Source organism: Oncorhynchus mykiss, chromosome 16 (assembly GCF_057628025.1).
Source record: "Oncorhynchus mykiss isolate SJ-2025 chromosome 16, ASM5762802v1, whole genome shotgun sequence".
Classification (NCBI taxonomy): Eukaryota; Metazoa; Chordata; class Actinopteri; order Salmoniformes; family Salmonidae; genus Oncorhynchus; species Oncorhynchus mykiss.
Genome location: NC_143037.1, coordinates 26,543,858 through 26,563,514, shown reverse-complemented (window position 1 = coordinate 26,563,514; position 19,657 = coordinate 26,543,858). Strand labels below are relative to the sequence as shown.

At 40.0% G+C, this 19,657-nt stretch overlaps 1 protein-coding gene and 1 non-coding gene across 5 annotated transcripts; both read left to right on the top strand.

Annotated features, from left to right (window-relative positions):
• Nucleotides 1–7,405: 7,405 nt before the first annotated feature.
• LOC149976624 (uncharacterized) lies at nucleotides 7,406–17,900 on the top strand. 4 transcript variants are annotated; one of them, XR_002468873.3, is made up of 10 exons: nucleotides 7,406–9,846; nucleotides 10,131–10,196; nucleotides 10,586–10,746; nucleotides 12,205–12,320; nucleotides 12,606–12,677; nucleotides 13,020–13,076; nucleotides 16,081–16,466; nucleotides 16,556–16,657; nucleotides 16,736–16,968; nucleotides 17,355–17,900. XR_002468873.3 is itself a non-coding variant. In XM_090202415.1 (9 exons), the coding sequence occupies exons 3-9, from the start codon at nucleotides 10,586–10,588 to the stop codon at nucleotides 17,421–17,423; spliced, it is 810 nt and encodes a 269-aa protein (XP_090058541.1). In that variant the 5' UTR covers nucleotides 7,406–9,846; nucleotides 10,131–10,196; the 3' UTR covers nucleotides 17,424–17,703. The 4 variants fall into 4 exon arrangements, 3 of the variants coding, with proteins under 3 accessions (XP_090058541.1, XP_090058543.1, XP_090058542.1); XM_090202415.1 differs by lacking the exon at nucleotides 16,081–16,466 and having other exon boundaries at nucleotides 17,355–17,703; XM_090202416.1 differs by lacking the exon at nucleotides 16,081–16,466 and having other exon boundaries at nucleotides 7,437–9,846; nucleotides 10,134–10,196; nucleotides 17,355–17,703.
• LOC110491745 (uncharacterized) lies at nucleotides 17,692–19,166 on the top strand (the record flags this gene model as incomplete). The annotated part of the gene is made up of 4 exons (XR_016487030.1): nucleotides 17,692–17,836; nucleotides 18,279–18,625; nucleotides 18,759–18,876; nucleotides 18,957–19,166. It is a non-coding gene; the product is annotated as an uncharacterized LOC110491745 (transcript).
• Between the last annotated feature and the right edge of the window lie 491 nt (nucleotides 19,167–19,657).

The following is a 19,657-nucleotide window of genomic DNA, read 5'->3' as shown; positions in this document are numbered from 1 at the left end:
AAATGAGCCTATTTCACTATGGACTAAGCTAACACATTTCACGGACTACACCCACCTTCTTTTGTGAACAATTGGGTGACATACTGTCACCCTTTCTTTTCTCTCTCCTGTCTTTTCGTTATTTTATTTACAATGTACTAATAAAACTATTATATGATCGGTTAATAATTTAATATTGAAAAAAATGGGCCCCAGTCACAGGTCCTTAGAATCGTCCTACTTCTTTAAGACTTTAAGAAGTTACAGGTCTGTGAGAGCCAGAAATCTTGCTTGTTTGTGGGTGACCAAATACTTATTTTCCACCATAATCTGCAAAGAAATTCATAAAAAATCCTACAATGTGATTTTCTGGATTTTTTTTCTCATTTTGTCTGTCATAGTTGAAGTGTACCTATGATGTAAATTACAGGCCTCTCTCGTCTTTTTAAGTGGGAAAACTTGCACAATTGGTGGCTGACTAAATAGTTTTTTGCCCCACTGTGTGTGTGTATATATATATATATATATATATATATATATATATATATATATATATATATATATATATATATATATATATATATATATATATATATATATATATATATATATATATAATTTGTTGTTATTTTGAGAAAATTAACAATGTGTGTTCTCCTGTTTTGTACTTTTCTGTAGTTTCGACCCAATGATTCGTCTGACAACAAAATTACTTTTCATCCTGCAGGCCCAGGCATGGATCAAAGCTGGCGAATCATTTCACAGACGAATCAACCGTGGCCCTTGAGCAATTTGCTCAGAATTGCTACGGAATAAAAGGAAGAAGATCAAGCAAGCCGAGTCCCAAGCATCCGTTCAAACTCCATGTGTTGGAGGCAATTTCTCGCCAGGGACCAGGCCCATATTTTATTTTTGATGGTAAAGTTTAGCTATTTGCAAAGCAAAAGATACATACAATATTGTTCCCTACACCTCACAGACTGCTATGTATTCCACAATAATTCACTGTTGCCTCCTTTTTCAGGAATCATGGCTCGAGATTTCTTTGAGGAAGAAATCATCAAGAGATATGCTGGACCCTATGTCAGAGAGGTGTTTCTGGGGACTACATTGTTTCTTTCAAGGTAGGATTATAGCAATATTTTATGTTTAGACCTATTTACATGTATATTTCTAGTATTGTTCCTTACGTTGGCTGTTACGCTAAATGTATTTTATTCTTCTCCAAATGCAGACAACGACCCAAAACACACTGCCGCCCGGGTTTGCATCGCAATTGAGGGCATAAACTGGGTCAAGACGCCAGCAGAGTAAGTAGACCAATATGTAGTAAAATAATATAAATAAAATACCTACAACACCTACGGTAGGCCTACAGTATATCTAAAAATATATATTTTTAATCTCTATATGTATTGGTCTCATGATTTAAAACCCGATCTAACTTGTTTGGCATCAACTGAAAACATTAATCCGTAACTCTGCCAAGCCTACAAGCAAAAATGAACTGGTGAAGGCCATCAAGACGTTTTGGCTTGAGAAATTGACGATACAACAATGCAAAAATACATTGATCATCTCAGCAAGGTTTTACCCATGGTCGTGGAGCTGGGGGAAAGTTCAACTAAAATTTTGTTTAAATAAACATCTGCATTTTGACTGTCTTTTTTCTCATTATTTTATTAATGAAAGCATAAAGATGTTGAGCAAGAACTGTTAGGGCCAAATGGGGGGATTTACACACCTACAGCAGCTAGGCTATGGAAGAGTTGTGTGTCAATTCATAAACCATGTGCCATGGAATCTCTTCGCAACTATTTTGCAATCTATATGGCTTTCTGACATTGTGCGGTTGCTTGAGGTCCTGAGTTAGAAATGTAACACTTTAGAGTACTTAAGCATTGAGTACATTGCAAATTGGGGGATTTTCACACCTACAGTAGCCGGGCTATGAAGAGTCTATTGTCCTGCTAATAGGAAACATTGTTTGCATGATGGGCTACACCTGCTACAGAACTACAGTACACTTGTGAAAACCTGCTTTCAAAATGCCTCCAGCTGTCCATCACTACTGTAAACAAAAACACAGTATCTTGTTTACATTCTTCATTGTACTTTTAGAGTTTGGGATTGACAAATGTGCGCTGTGAGAATATCTAATAATAATAATAATATTTTAGTAGAACAACAGTTTTAGCAAGTAATATGCTACAGTCCAGTTACAGCTTGTTCTGATCAAGTTGAAACTTAAAAATAAGTGTATTTTTTTTGGGGGGGGAGGGGGGAATGTTCAGGAGGAATGTAAAATTGCGTGTCAATTCATAAACCATCAAAAATCTCCAACTATTTTGCAATCTACAGTGCCTTGCGAAAGTATTCGGCCCCCTTGAACTTTGCGCTCTTTTGCCACATTTCAGGCTTCAAACATAAAGATATAAAACTGTATTTTTTTGTGAAGAATCAACAACAAGTGGGACACAATCATGAAGTGGAACGACATTTATTGGATATTTAAAACTTTTTTAACAAATCAAAAACTGAAAAATTGGGCGTGCAAAATTATTCAGCCCCCTTAAGTTAATACTTTGTAGCGCCACCTTTTGCTGCGATTACAGCTGTAAGTCGCTTGGGGTATGTCTCTATCAGTTTTGCACATCGAGAGACTGAATTTTTTTCCCATTCCTCCTTGCAAAACAGCTCGAGCTCAGTGAGGTTGGATGGAGAGCATTTGTGAACAGCACTTTTCAGTTCTTTCCACAGATTCTCGATTGGATTCAGGTCTGGACTTTGAATTGGCCATTCTAACACCTGGATATGTTTTGCACTCCCAATTTTTCAGTTTTTGATTTGTTAAAAAAGTTTGAAATATCCAATAAATGTCATTCCACTTCATGATTGTGTCCCACTTGTTGTTGATTCTTCACAAAAAAATACAGTTTTATATCTTTATGTTTGAAGCCTGAAATGTGGCAAAAGGTCGCAAAGTTCAAGGGGGCCGAATACTTTCGCAAGGCACTGTATATGGCTCTATATGACAATAATTACATTTAGAGGATTCTAAATTAATATCTAAGGGGCATTTTTCATTAGGGCAAATCTGGAAAATGACATGCGCAAGAGACAGGGGGAATATTTTTCCATTTAGAGACTATAATACTGTACATAGCATCCAGGTCATTTTCGTTTCTCTTAAAATAAAAACTTTAGTGTAACAACAGTTTTAGTAAATAATATTCTACAGTCCAGTTACAGCGTGTTCTGATAAGGAAGAAACAAACAAAACCATTTTTTTTTCATTGTTTATTTAGTGGCACCACAAATGTGAATTAATGTTTACAAAACAATTTACCAAACAAAACACATTACAAAATTGCAACAATTTTTTTTTAACCTTTATTTAACTATGCAATTCAGTTAAGAACAAATTCTTATTTACAATGACGACCTACACCGGCAAAACGACGCTGGGCCAATTGTGCACCAGCCTATGGGACTCCCTATCACGGCCAGATGTGAACTATCACGGCCTGGATTCGAACTAGGGACTGTAGTGATGCCTCTTGCACTGACATGTGCTAGAGTCATCACTGTATGCTACTGTAGGCTACACAATGTGAAAATATGAAGAAGAAAATAATAAAAAAAATAAATGTTAATAATAAATAAAGCAGCCCGTGTCGGACCGAGCTCGATCATCATCCAGAGACATGCTGGACCCTTTGTCAGAGGTGTTTTTGGGACCACATCGTGTCTATTGTCCTGCTAATAGCCCTTGTGAAAAACAAGTGTTTGAAAACATTAACGATATTTTGGAGATTATTTCGTTTTCAAATAACCTAAAGTTATTGGCTCTACTAGAGAATTTAAACCCTTTTTTTTAAAGAACAGAGTATATGGGATTGGGATTGATTTTAAGAAATGTAGGTTAATTCATTTGATTCATATTATTGTGTTTCTATCGCAAGAACAACAAAACCCTCAGGGTTTCCATTAGGAAAATATGGTGCTGTACAACATGACCTTTTATTTAACTAGGCAAGTCAGCTAAGAACAAAGTCTTATTTACAGTGATGGCCTACACCGGCCAAACTTGGGCGACACTGGGCCAATTGTGTGCCGCAGTATTGGACTCCCAATCACGGCCGGTTGTGATACAGCCAATCTAACTAAGAAATACATTTCCACACCATAATTGTAGTCTAACCAATACCCAAACTGAAAATAGAAATGTCATTGATTTATCAAGACCATGTTTGTCTCAGAGCAGCCTTGTCTTGACCTCTGAATGGTGTCTTTTTCCCCTTCCAATAATTTGTTTACCTTCATTAGCCTACTTTGTTTCAATGTTTGTCTTTCAGTGATCTTTATTCTCATAGTAATTGGTTATGGATCCATATGGAAAATGACATGCGCAAGAGACGGTGGTAATATTGTTCCTTTTAGAGACTATAATATATGGTGTCCTGGGGCCTCAGTTATAAATGTTGCGTAGGCACAAAAGGCGTCTGCCACCTTCTAAGCAAACTTTGGGATTTATAAAAAACTAACTTGATGGGAGAATGTGCGGTCCTCCACGGACACTTTGACCCATAGGTATGCACATTAACTCGAGAAATGAGAAATTGCAACTCAGATGGCAGAGGGATGAAACAGAAGGATGAAACTCGAGAAACGCTTTGAAATTGATACCATTGTGTAAAATACATTTAAATATTACCTCACGTATTATATATGAGGAGTTCCCTGGAGTGCACACAAAAAAAACCCATAAAAAACATGATTTAGGATAATAAATCTGTTTTTGCTAATAACCCCCTCAAATATGTTGTACAGTTTAATCGGAATCATATTTAATTGGATTTGTAATTATTAAACAATACTTGCATGTAATGAAATGTATTCTCTTAAATAAGGTCAACTGTAGGACAAATTAGTTTAAACTGATGTCGTTTTCGATGCCTCAGTTGGGCAGATAGATACGAGTGCACAGTTTCATATATTGTTATCACATGTTCGTTGCGCTGAACTGTCAATGTGATAATGGGCCTGTCATTGCCAGTTACAATCAGGGTAATTACAACACCTGAAGGTGTTAAGCAATTGGCTGGCTTTGACAATCAAATGGGTGGGTATAAAATGGGATGCAATTACAACGTGTAATGACGCACAACGGCTGCTTTGGCACTGTTGGAAGATTTGGCAAATGGAAGAATTCGGCGGAGAGAGCAAATTTTCAGAGACCAGCAAGATTTACTTGCCAACGATGATGAGTGGCTTATGAGCCGGTCCGATTACCAAGAGCTGTTCTCTTAGATTTCTGTGCTGTAGTGGGCCCAGCTTTACAGAGAAGCACCCGCAAAAACCAAGCCGTGCCTGTTCCACTTCAACTCCTTGGCAACCTCGTTAATAGCGTAGATGGTGTCTCTTTGCGTTTGCAGGACTACATCTATGAGGACACGGCTTCCGGAGGGTTGTGACGCATGTGGTGCAGTGGAGACGCCGGGGCTGGGCGCAGTCAGCTCCTGCTCAGCTGCAGCACCACCGACCCCGCAGGAACACGCAGCGACAAAAACAATAGAAAATGTCACAATTGTTTGTGTAAATAAACTTTTAAACACAACTTGAATGCATTTTGTTTACTCTTTTCAAACGAGGGAATACTAATTACATACCTGGATCATCCGATGCGTCTTGCATGTCCCTGTCCCCTTCCACCTCCGTCACTACTCTACTCAGGAGGGAATCCCCTATAATACCAGCAAGTCGCTCATCAAGCGGGTTGAGCTCCGGTGTCCCCTTTCCCCTGCCCGTGGCACAAATATTTGCATTTCACTCATTTCATTCATGGGTGTGGCAGGGTAGCCTAGTGGTTAGAGTGTTGGGCCAGTAACCAAAAGGTTGCAAGATCGAAACACCAAGCTGACTAGGTAAAAATCTGTAATTTTGCCCTTGAACAAGGCAGTTAACCCACTGTTCCTAGGCCGTCATTGAAAATAAGAATTTGTTCTTAACTTCTTTGGGATAGGGGGCGGTATTTTGACGTCCGGATGAAAAGCGTGCCCAAAGTAAACTGCCTGCTACTCAGACTCAGAAGCTAGGGTATGCATATAATTGGTAGATTTGGATAGGAAACACTCTAAAGTTTCTAAAACTGTTAAAATAATGTCTGTGAGTATAACAGAACTGAAATGGCAGGTGAAACCCCGAGGACAACCCCCCCCCCCCCTCCAAAAAAAAATCATCCTACCACTGATTTCAATGGCTGGCACTTTTCTAATAGGGCGAAATCGTGCCCGATTGCAGTTCCTAGGGCTTCCACTAGATGTCAACAGTCTTTAGAAAGAGTTTCGGGCTGGTTTTTGGAAAAATGAGCCAGAAATTGTAGTTTTTCTAGGTGGCTCCCATTTTGGTTGTAGTGTTCCCAAGCACGTAAATGAGAGCGCATTCTTTGGTATTTTTCTCCGCTAAAGACAATAACAATTCTCCGTCTTAAATTTGATAGTTTATTTGCGTATTCGGGTACCTAAGGTTTGATTATAAACGTTGATTGACTTGTTTGGATAAGTTTATTGGTAACGTTTGGGATTCATTTTGTATGCATTTTGAAGGGGGGGAAACGAGTGGATTATTGACGGAAGCGCACCATATAAAAGAAGGACATTATCAAACAAAAGGACCATTTGTCATGTAACTGGGACCTTTTGGAGTGCCAACAGAAGAAGATCTTCAAAGGTAAGGCATATATTATATCGCTATTTCTGACTTTCGTGTCGCAACTCCCTGGTTGATAATGATTTGTTATGCATTTGTGTGCTGGGCGCTATCCTCAGATAATCGCATGGTTTGCTTTCGCCATAAAGCTTTTTTGAAATCTGACACGGCGGCTGGATTAACAACAAGTTAAGCTTTATTTTGATGTATTGCACTTGTGAAATCATGAAATTTAATATTTATAGTAATTTAATTTAAATTTGGCACTCTGCAATTTCACCGGAAGTTGTCAAAATGGGACACTAGCGTCCCACTGATCCGCAAGAAGTTTTAACTGACTTGCCTAGTTAAATAAAAGGTCAAATAAAAATACATTATTATATAACATGTAGTATTTGTAACACATTTAGGCACATGTCTACCGCTTCGGCTGTGCTGTCCTCTCCGTCTACTCTTTTATCTGTGAACCGGGTTGTGGCATCTTCCTCTTGCCAGGTCTAGCACTTGATGTTAGTGTCTGTGGCACTGGTACTACTACTACCAAATAAGTTGGTTCGTTTTTTACATTTACTTGCATTTGAGTGAAGACTTTTGACTCGTCTCTTAACTTTTCAGCCCCACCCTTACATGTTTTACTCTGCTTTTCCATTTTCTATTGTAGCTAGTTTTCGAGCTGTGTTAAAGTGTGTGGAGTGAGACAAAGGGGGCGGGGCTAATGGTTGCATAGACGTTGGTTTGGAATAGACAAACCGGCCTGGGGGAAAGAGGGGGTTGGCCCGTGTCGCTCTACCTTCTGCCAACTTTTTTATTAGTAGTGAAAAATGTATAAGGCAGGCAGCCCACCGGCCCAGAGGTTGACCAGCCCACCGGGATTTGAGTCCGCTATTGTCTGATACAATTATAGGTTGGCTATTTAGCTAGCTATTAACAGTAGCTGTTCGAACACTCATACTAACCGCACTATTTGTGACGTAAATTGAGTATGTAGTATGCTTATTGGTCATAGCATGGATATAGTATGCAAGAAGTTACCGGACAGGGACATGCAAGACGCACCGGATGATCGCCAAAATACAAAGTATACAAGCAGTGAACACTATTTCCGTGCTTTGAAGGCCCATAAGGCAAATCTTCCGAAAATAGGGGTGGCATCACAACGTTTTCAGATTTTAAGAAAATGGCAGAAAATATGCAGAGACAAATTAATTGCTTTAACTAATTATGACAAATGTTGAGCAATGTAATAAAGTAATTACTTTTCAAATAAGTAACAAGTTACAGTATGTTGGCTGACAATTTGTTAGCTACGCTATCCTTATGAACCACACATGTATCATTACAGCAGCATGTACCAGTATGTCAGCTAGCTACCTAACGTTAGTTGGCCACTAATACATCGAACGTGCCTGTATATTAACTATATGCTATCTAACTAACTACCCAACTCTGTGTCCGTGAATTCCGTTTCACTCTCAGAGCGCGCTCTGGTTGATCCGAGCATTCTGAACTCACAATGACAGTCAAGCACCTAAGCTAACTGGCTAACGTTGGCTAGCTACTTCCAGATACAAATTAGAGAACACCTCACTCTGACCATTTTACTCTCCCTAGCAGAGCTGGTTAGGCTGTTTTCATGTATCCAGAGCGTTGGTGACTAACAGTGCAGCTGGCAATAATATAATTACGCTTTTTGCTGATGTTTACTGACACCAGCTGTATTCAACGGTGTTGAGCGTTTGTATATTCGGCACATAGACGAGTGTGCTCTGAAATCGTCGGAATAGCTAGCCGGAGTGAATATACAAACGCAACCTATTGACTTGATTATTCATGTCATTCTTAGCTTAGTTAAGTTGTATAGTCGCTGTGCGTTCTTAATGGACATTGTTAATGAAGTCGTAATATATATTGCTAACATGCAAGCAAGAAGTTGCATAGCAACACAGCATCAACTTCCGGTAAACAGGCGAAGCGCTAGTATGCTCAACAGGAAGAATAATGTTAGTTTATTTCAGTATCCTGTGAACAAATAGTATGTAGTATACTCTCAAGTATGTAGTATACAGTATGGGTATTCGAGCACAGCTAGTGTCTCTGTGTCTGTATCTTTCCCCTCGCAGGGGCTTGCCAACTTCACTTTCACTTATCCCACTTAACATTAAGTGTTTGTGCAGCATAGAGAGAGAGTCTCGCCAGTCATCTCGTTACTTTGCATTCCCTCACTGCTGGAAGTGTTGTAAACATTATTGTTTTGTTATGTCTATTCCTGTGTTGTTGGCTATTTGCCTGTGTTTTCAGCCCAACCTCACATTCAATTCGCGCATATATGTACAAAATGTATTTCAGTAGATTTCGTGCGCTTTTGTGCATTTTTGTGTGGTTCAATTCGTTCGAAAATATACGAATTTGTGTGCAACTTAATTGGTGCGACAAGACACGAATTCAACCAGTAGGCGACACACAAGCCTTTGCAACAACCGTAGACGCGATAGCCTGTATTTCATTATTTATTTAACGTTATGAATATGTAGATATTTTGTATTTGTTTAATCCCTATTAAAACATTGTGGTTGTATGTACTGTTATCGATTTTTATGAACAGACTTTCAGTATAGAATGAATGTAAGCAATGCATGTCCATGTATTTCTTACAAAAAACAAACGTGTAAAACATTTTTATTGACCAGAATGTAACTGAAACACAATAGCAGCCTTGCCATTGTCCATAAATACCAAAACATTTATTTTCTTATAACATTTGGGGAAACCAATGTTGTCATTATTGTAGTCTTAAATTTAGTTGGCCAACCAAAATGACCAAAACGTTAACCCGTACTAAGGCTAGGGTGGCTGAGTGTAAATACATGGCTCTGAGTGTAAGCACCTTTTCACAAGAAACGATCTTGTGTTCAAATTACCGTCAGTGCGAAATAGCTAGAAAGCGTTCGTATTTCAACTTGGCTGCACCTACGGTTATGAGAACGATCAATCATGTGTAATACCTGCGTCGACCTGTGACTGGCAGAAAAACACCGGAAAGTGTCTAGCCTACCGGAATGTTACAAGAAGAACAAGAATGGTTACATGACATTCGGCCATGTGACATTTGTTGTTTGTAGATTTTTCGCCCACACATCGACCCTGGACAGATAACAGGTAGGTCGCCAGTTCGTCCCTTGTCAGAAATACAGCATACATACACATTTGTTTTGTGTTTGTTAAAGTGTTTGGTTTAAAAAAAAACGTGTTAAACCAAACCAGTAAGGAAGGTTACGTAACTAAGGTGAATTAGGAAAGTTGCATACACAACATAGAATGTTTTGATATTTTTGTTGCATTACTTGCGTATATTTGGATATCATTCTCACTTATTATTTTAGCCACCTATACCTATACATTGCCACTTAATCTGTATTCATCTTGCGACTTCTCCTTGGAAGAAGGTGAGAGGGAGCCTAGGAGGGACGTAAAGGAGTTGATGAAATCCTGTTTAGACAGACAATCAGGTGAGAGTTGGGCCTAACTAGTCAATGATCTAAATTGATCAAAACTTGTAGACACTGTAGCCTTTAAGGACTGGAGTTGCACACATGCCATAGAACAACATGAACAAGGAAGTGACAGACTAATAGTGCATTGTTGGTAAAGACTGACTGATCTGCAAGTAATAATAGATATGTATTTGTTATGCAAAGTGATTTGTAGATCAGTCAGTCTGTGTGTGGAGGAGGATGATGACCTTTAGTGACGGGAGGATGATGACCTTTAGTGACGTACAGGACATCGTAAAACACACACGCTATCAATGACATGCAGCTTTTCTCATAGACGGGGGAGGTTACTATGTGAAGGAATGTGTTAGGATTGGAAGTTTTCTCTTTGTGTTTCTTTTGAGATGGTAAGTCCTTTGAAGACCCCCAAGACCAACTGGATGAGGCTATTAAAAAGGCAGAACGCCTTGCAGAGGAGCTCAACCAAGAGAAGGACCCACAAGCCCAACTGGACGAGGCCATTAACGAGGCAAAAAGACTGGCTGAGGAGCTCAACCCAGAACGGGTAATGTAACAAGTCGTACATTACCGGTAATGTAACCCCTACAGCTCCCATACGTGCATAAATATTCCCAACACAACCCCAGCACCACAGCGTTATGATTTATCATTGCTTTTTGTTTGTCAAAGTAGACCCCACCTGGCACAGATGTGAATTTAAACGTAGACTCCGTGATATGACCTGAACACGGGCATCAATGATATTTTTTATTTATTTATTTCACCTTTTATTTAACCAGGTAGGCTAGTTGAGAACAAGTTCTCATTTGCAACTGCGACCTGGCCAAGATAAAAGCGTAGCAATTCGACACATACAACAACACAGAGTTACACATGGAATAAACAAAACATACAGTCAATAATACAGTAGAACAAAAGAAAACAAAAAGTCTATATACAGTGAGTGCAAATGAGGTAAGTTAAGGAAATAAATAGGTCATGGTGGCGAAGTAATTACAAATTCCAATTAAACACTGGAATGGTAGATCGGCAGAAGATGAATGTGCAGGTAGAGATACTGGGGTGCAAAGGAGCTAAATAAATACCAGTATGGGGATGAGGTAGGTAGAGGGGCTCTTTACAGATAGGCTAAGTACAGGTGCAGTGATCTGTAAACTGCTCTGACAGCTGGTGCTTAAAGCTCGTGAGGGAGATGTGAGTCTCCAGCTTCAGAGATTTTTGCAATTCGTTCCAGTCATGGGCAGCAGAGAACTGAAAGGAAAGACGACCAAAGGAGGAATTGGCTTTGGGGGTGACCAGTGAGATATACCTGCTGGAGCGCGTGCTACGAGTGGGTGCTGCTATGGTGACCAGTGAGCTGAGATAAGGCGGGGCTTTACCTAGCAGAGACTTGTAGATAACCTGTAGCCAGTGGGTTTGGCGACGAGTATGAAGCGAGGGCAAACCAACGAGAGCGTACAGGTCGCAATGGTGGGTAGTGTGTGGGGCTTTGGTGACAAAACTGATGGCACTGTGATAGACTGCATCCAGTTTGTTGAGTAGAGTGTTGGAGGCTATTTTATAGATGACATCACCGAAGTCGAGGATCGGTAGGATGGTCAGTTTTACGAGGGTATGTTTGGCAGCATGAGTGAAGGATGCTTTGTTGCGATATAGGAAGCCAATTCTAGATTTAATTTTGGATTGGAGATGCTTAATGTAAGTCTGGAAGGAGAGTTTACAGTCTAACCAGACACCCAGGTATTTGTAGTTGTCCACGTATTCTAAGTCAGAGCCGTCCAGAGTAGTGCCCATTGAGCATGAGGCACAAGGGTGCACTTGTTAGCATCCGTGTGAACTTCTACACATTTAAGCTGTGTGAGTGAGCCAGAACGTGGGTCTACTGCAGGTGCCTTTCCTCAATAAAATTATTGCTTGTGCTCCATATGTGCACAAGCAAGCCATGCTTGTGGGAGACTTTTATTAGTGGGCCAGCCATGATAATTGAAATGCACTTTTTTAGGAAAATAAGAAGAAAAAGACAAACAAGCCTCCAGGGATTAGGTTCAGATGGAGACAAAGGGATGAGAGGACAGATTGTTCCTCAAACCAGGAAGGCAACTACATCCACTTCTGTTGGTAAGTTTCATCCCGTCTAGGTGTTTAATTTTATTGGTCCCTGATGTGACTTTTTCCTTTCAAACATACTGTATCATAGCATATCAAAGGTTTGTTGCCGTGCCATAGGCCGGTCTAGTACCATCTACCCACAGCACATAATACATTACATGCAGGTCTGATCCCACCTTTCCCTGTCTCTAACTGTTGTCTGTCTCTGATGAAAATACATATTTAACGAAAGGAGAGTCAGAACTCCAGCAAATCTTTTGTATTAAAAAGCTTTTTATTCTCATTTTTTTTCAGCTCCAAGGGCCAGTACATCAAGAGCCAGACTAGTGCAACCTTCTGGACCAGTCACTGAGGAGGAAGAATCAGGTATTGATGAGCGATTGGATATATTAATCTACACAATTCCTTGTTATTCAGTGGCCTTGTAATTCATTTATTGTATTTTTATTAAATCTATAATTGGTAGTTGAAACAATAACAAAGCACACTTCCCTCCCCTGTTTTTATTAAAAGCTGAGTGATGGGGTTGGTGAATTGTAACCACTTTCAATTTATTGACAGAGCTATTAGTGCAATAACTTACCATCATTGTTATTAAAAGAATAGTTTTAACCATATATCATTAATATAAATCCAAAAATGGCTTTATCAACTTCTGAATGCCCCTTTTAAGTCTAATCCTTTCCTTTTTTGCATATCTTATTTTAGAGACAAGGACCAGTGGATTGGAATCCACTCCAGTTTTAAACATTGATGAAGAAATAGGTATGTTAATATTGTTTTACTTTCAAAATTGGGGTCATCTTGGTGTTACTGAATTATACTGCACGACATCTTTATTATGACAGTGATGCAACATTTTTAAATGTGTCTCAAGTCTCCAGAATTTGGGATTTGAGATCAAATGTTTGATATGAGGTTATTTCAGGGTATTTTCAGACTTTTCTGACTTACCGGTTCGAAATGAAAGCACTTTATACAGTGCCTTGCGAAAGTATTCGGCCCCCTTGAACTTTGCGACCTTTTGCCACATTTCAGGCTTCAAACATAAAGATATAAAACTGTATTTTTTTGTGAAGAATCAACAACAAGTGGGACACAATCATGAAGTGGAACGACATTTATTGGATATTTCAAACTTTAACAAATCAAAAACTGAAAAATTGGGCGTGCAAAATTATTCAGCCCCCTTAAGTTAATACTGTGTAGCGCCACCTTTTGCTGCGATTACAGCTGTAAGTCGCTTGGGGTATGTCTCTATCAGTTTTGCACATCCAGAGACTGACATTTTTTCCCATTCCTCCTTGCAAAATAGCTCCAGCTCAGTGAGGTTGGATGGAGAGCATTTGTGAACAGCAGTTTTCAGTTCTTTCCACAGATGCTCGATTGGATTCAGGTCAGGACTTTGACTTGGCCATTCTAACACCTGGATATGTTTATTTTTGAACCATTCCATTGTAGATTTTGCTTTATGTTTTGGATCATTGTCTTGTTGGAAAACAAATCTCCGTCCCAGTCTCAGGTCTTTTGCAGACTCCATCAGGTTTTCTTCCAGAATGGTCCTGTATTTGGCTCCATCCATCTTCCCATCAATTTTAACCATCTTCCCTGTCCCTGCTGAAGAAATGCAGGCCCAAACCATGATGCTGCCACCACCATGTTTGACAGTGGGGATAGGGTGTGTTCAGGGTGATGAGCTGTGTTGCTTTTACGCCAAACATAACGTTTTGCATTGTTGCCAAAAAGTTCAATTTTGGTTTCATCTGACCAGAGCACCTTCTTCCACATGTTTGGTGTGTCTCCCAGGTGGCTTGTGGCAAACTTTAACCGACACTTTTTATGGATATCTTTAAGAAATGGCTTTCTTCTTGCCACTCTTCCATAAAGGCCAGATTTGTGCAATATACGACTGATTGTTGTCCTATGGACAGAGTCTCCCACCTCAGCTGTAGATCTCTGCAGTTCATCCAGAGTGATCATGGGCCTCTTGGCTGCATCTCTGATCAGTCTTCTCCTTGTATGAGCTGAAAGTTTAGAGGGACGGCCAGGTCTTGGTAGATTTGCAGTGGTCTGATACTCCTTCCATTTCAATATTATCGCTTGCACAGTGCTCCTTGGGATGTTTAAAGCTTGGGAAATCTTTTTGTATCCAAATCCAGCTTTAAACTTCTTCACAACAGTATCTCGGACCTGCCTGGTGTGTTCCTTGTTCTTCATGATGCTCTCTGCGCTTTTAACGGACCTCTGAGACTATCACAGTGCAGGTGCATTTATACGGAGACTTGATTACACACAGGTGGATTGTATTTATCATCATTAGTCATTTAGGTCAACATTGGATCATTCAGAGATCCTCACTGAACTTCTGGAGAGAGTTTGCTGCACTGAAAGTAAAGGGGCTGAATATTTTTGCATGCCCAATTTTTCAGTTTTTGATTTGTTAAAAAAGTTTGAAATATCCAATAAATGTCGTTCCACTTCATGATTGTGTCCCACTTGTTGTTGATTCTTCACAAAAAAAATACAGTTTTATATCTTTATGTTTGAAGCCTGAAATGTGGCAAAAGGTCGCAAAGTTCAAGGGGGCCGAATACTTTCGCAATGCACTGTATGTCTAGTTGCAAGTTTTATTAGTCGTATGTACAGGATACGGATGGTAACACGATCCAACGAAATGCTTACTTGCAGGTAGCTTCTCGACAAAGCAATTGAAAATGCTGGAGTATAGAGACGAATTCAACATTTTAGCATCACTGTCCAAATACTTCTGTAGGGGAGTGCAACAACAACATCCTGGCAGAGGTTTTTCCTCCACATTTCCTTTAATATGAAGCAATCTGCCGTTCCACATTACGGAATTAGTCTTAGTTGAATTCATTCAAATCCACTATTGGAATGTTTACACAGTGTTGTTCCTTTTTGTAACCACTGTCTGTAATTGTGGAAGCTGGAAGCATTTGCCTTTGAGGAGAGTTTACTCTGTCGTCAAAATACACTGAGTGTACAAAATATTCCTAATATTGAGTTTCACTCCCTTTTGCGCTCAGGTCAGCCTCAATTCGTCAGGGTGTGGACTCCACAAGGTGTCGAAAGTGTTCCAAAGGGATGCTGGCCCATGTTGACTCAAATGCTTCCCACAGTTGTCAATTTGGCTGGATGTCCTTTGGGTGGTGGACCATGCTTGATACACACGATTAAATGCGGATCGTGAAAAACCCAGCAGCGTTGCAGTTCTTGACACAAACCGTTGGACCTGGCACCTACTACCATACCCCTTTCAAAGGCACTTAAATATTTTGTCTTGCCCAGTCACCCTCTGAATGGCACACATACACAATCCATGTCTCAATTGTCTCAAGGCTTAAACATCCTCCTTTAATCTGTCTCCTCCCCTTTATCTACACTGAGGTGGATTTAACAGGTGACATCAATAAGGGATCATAGCTTTCACCTGGTCAGTCTGTCAGGGAAAGAGAATGTTTTGTACTAAGTGTGTTGTTGCTGTTTTAAGAACATTCAGAATTTATTTTTGATGATGGGATCAAGTTCTATTGTGTGATATTCCAATTTAGACTTTACTCAACATTTTGGTCTGCCTTGTAATTGAATTTACTGTAGAATCAAAGCTGAGGCTTTTGGCTTGTCACACCATAGATTGTGCATAGATATATTTGCTGTCACCTACTGACAGCCCAATATGCGTTTTAATAGATTAATTATATCACATTCTTACTTTAATCCTTTTCCCATTTTTGTGTTTTCAAAAAAGCAATACTTCATAGAGAAATGAACATCCTCCTAGTTGACTTAGAAGACCCTGAGTGTTCAAATCCTGCTGTGCCTGGTGCATCACACAGTTGGAGAGTGAGGAAGGAACTCTCACAGGAGGGAGTCCAGGCCTGAGATTGTAGATTTTCTGCTGGCTGCAGAGCATGTTTCTCAGAAGATCTGTCAGTCATGCAATGTGAAAAGGGCTATTCTGCGATGTAGAGACTCTGCCGAAACAGCTTTACTGCGAAGGCTGCGATGTCTCTACACATGCAAAGTTCCCCCTACACAACAGAGAGTCCATGATCGAGGGGTTCTACACGCCCCTTCCTCCAACTACAGCCATATCTCTCCACAGTGATGGCAAATATACACTTCATGAACAGGGTGTGCTTTAAAAAAATTTGCGGCTGAATGTATTATATCAAAGTTCAAATGTATTCTTGTTTATTGTTGTATATAAATATTGTCCCTAGATTGTTTCTTACCATTGGATGTACCAGAGGTGATATGTGGTTGCCTGATAAGCACCATCCATGTTGGCCCTGGGAAACATATAATACTCGTAGGAATAAATGGTATGTGCAATATAAGAACCAAACAGTGATGTAGCAATGTAAAACAACATTAATTCAGATTACATTTATTTCCTCAAGGTCGCTACAATGTCACAGTGCCTGTGCTTACCTGCACAACTTGTCTTAGCACCTGGACAGCAAACTTGGCAGATCTGATAAAGAATGGGTACTGGCCTGCCACTGTCAACTGTGACACCATATACCAGGTAGATGTGTTCAGCTCTTTTGAGGAGCTGGAAGTGTCAGCCCCAGGAATGTCCCGTCTGGCGTTTATGCGGATTTTGGAGCAGCGAACTGACTTCTTTGGCAGGGTAACAATCAATTATACTCAGCTTTACCAATGTATGACTTCAGGTTAACTAGGTTACATTTTGTTACAACACTTTGTGTAACGTAACTTTATTTCCAGTACTATAACTATGTTAAAACTCTTGCTACAGTATGTGTTAGCCTCCTGCACCACTGTCCGGCCATGCACCTTATCTGTGCCCCTCTTGCATCCAATATTTCCTGCTCTTTACAACATAAGTACTCATCCTACTTTTGCATTGGCTTTCACCTGCTTTGCTGTCAATACTATGTACTGGCCCTGCTTTATCTCAAATCCAGTCAGCCATAGTGAATGATAGTATGTTTTGTTTATACTATTGTTGTAAGTTATTTCATATATTTTCTATATGTATTTTTCCCTTACCAGAACGGAATGATCTGTGGGGACACTTTTCAAAAAAGCTTATTTGAGTGGACGTACTGCCGCTCTGATTAGTTCTGTGATATACAGGACTTTGACTGCCCAGCCTGGTCTGTGATATACAGGACTTTGACTGCCCAGCCTGGTCTGTGATATACAGGACTTTGACTGCCCAGCCTGGTCTGTGATATACAGGACTTTGACTGCCCAGCCTGGTCTGTGATATACAGGACTTTGACTGCCCAGCCTGGTCTGTGATATACAGGACTTTGACTGCCCAGCCTGGTCTGTGATATACAGGACTTTGACTGCCCAGCCTGGTCTGTGATATACAGGACTTTGACTGCCCAGCCTGGTCTGTGATATACAGGACTTTGACTGCCCAGCCTGGTCTGTGATATACAGGACTTTGACTGCCCAGTCTGTTCACCCAGCATGCTTGCAGTGTCAGTGGACGGGAACAAGAAGCTGTATCGATTCAAAAAAGGGTATGTAAAAGTATTCATAATTTATCAAATAACACCGTACTCTATATCATTTAAACAATCCAAACAAGGTTTGTCTTTTCCTTGTCCAGTGTGAACGTTTTCAAATGCAGTTTAGGTCATTTTTAGCTCAAATATTTTGAGTTTGTAATGAAATTAATTATCAACATTGTCAAGTGTCCCACAATCAGTTATTGAGTTTGATTGCTATTCCATATGTCATATATTTAATGTATTTCACGTATCCTTTCAATCCTTTAATGACAAAGGATTCTTTGATGGCGTTGACAGTCAATCTCCAACTTCTGATCTCCATTGTAGCGAACACAGGGGGTAGCTCAGTGCCCTCAGCTAGATTTTAAAAAACCTAACCACTGTCCCATTAACACTCCCCCCCCCCCCAAAACATTATTTCTTCCTATACTCTTCTACTTCATTGTCTAAGGTTATGGAAAAGGAGTATGTGGAGCATCCCAGTGGACAGCAGCTAAAGAGTCATCAAGGAAAACAAACGACAAACTTGATGAAGAGGGACTCGAAGTAGCCGTCTCTCGCCATGGAATACTTCTAAGGAGCCTCAACATGATGCGTGGAGTGATATTTGCGTCCCCACTGTTCTTGCAGAAGGAATTGTCTGGAAGCAGGAACATACAATTCATGTGTATGTGATCTGCAAATTTTGGCCATACCTGACCAAAGTTGCCCGTCATTGTCCAGAGCTCGCCACTCTTCTTAAACATGAAGCCACTTCTTTCTGTCATGCATGCAAAGGCACATCGTTTGAAATGCCAGGTCAGTTTTTCTTTATTAAGCTGGTCAAAGAGAATTTCCAGCGTCAGTCCTTTACAAGGCTTCCCATTTAGATGTTTGTTATTCACATAATTGCAATATCAAGTCTATTTTTTTTTTTTAAATGTAAATTAAGATTAAGTGGGGAGGACGGAATCAGGAAGGAGCTGGCACAACTCTGGGGGAGGAAGTGGAACAAGGGAACAGCTTCTTGTCGAGGGCTGCAATCTGTTCCAAGCAAATGTCCAAAGGAGGTAAACATTTTGTTTAAGGTTGTTCTATTCAGCTATGTTAATACTTATCTGGAATAAGGAGTTCTATTTGGCATTTCTAGCAAGAACAGACATGCTAACCATCCAGGCTATGGGGTGGAACAGAAGGAAGAAAAAACCTGCACAGAGTATTGTCCAGAAGATATTTGAAGGTGTATTGTGTAGATCAATACATTTATTTTAGAAGTATTATATCTATGGATTTAATTTATTTAAACTAAACAATTAGTTATTCTGTTTAGTTTTTGTCATAGTTCTCAGACAACAGCAAAAATCCAGGAAGAGACCCAGACTCTCAAAGTTTAAGAGTGATTTGGGTGTTAAGCGATGAGACTCTGTACAACAGAAGTTCAGCAATGGGATAGTACAGGTAAATTAATACAAAATATAAATAATCCTAAATGTAACTCTCCTGGACTGTCACCTTGACGTAGTGGAGAGGCTTGTGTACTCCAATGACTCAGAGCTAACCTTCAGAGGGTGTATTCCACCGACACGTGCAATCAAGCCGGACGGGTAGGAGGCAGACTAAACATTCCCTGGTTATCCAGGTTGGGGCTCATTCACCGCCCACATAACAAGTCTTTTGTTACAGAAACCTTCACAGGCCCTATGTTCCTCCAGGATGTGAGTGCAACTTCTCAGTGCTGGAGATACGTTGTTAATTTATAGATGTACTGTATTTCAGAGGAAACAAATGAGAACATGGGACGGTCCCCAGGTACTACAGATAACAATTGAAGTCCTGTTTCTTAGCATCAAA

Excerpts from the sequence above, each read along its gene's own strand:
- LOC149976624 (XM_090202415.1), top strand. The coding sequence starts at position 10,586 with ATGGTAAGTCCTTTGAAGACCCCCAAGACCAACTGGATGAGGCTATTA. Across the intron at positions 10,747-12,204 it reads AGGAGCTCAACCCAGAACGG|GAAAATAAGAAGAAAAAGAC; the intron begins GTAATGTAACAA and ends GCACTTTTTTAG. Across the intron at positions 12,321-12,605 it reads AACTACATCCACTTCTGTTG|CTCCAAGGGCCAGTACATCA; the intron begins GTAAGTTTCATC and ends ATTTTTTTTCAG.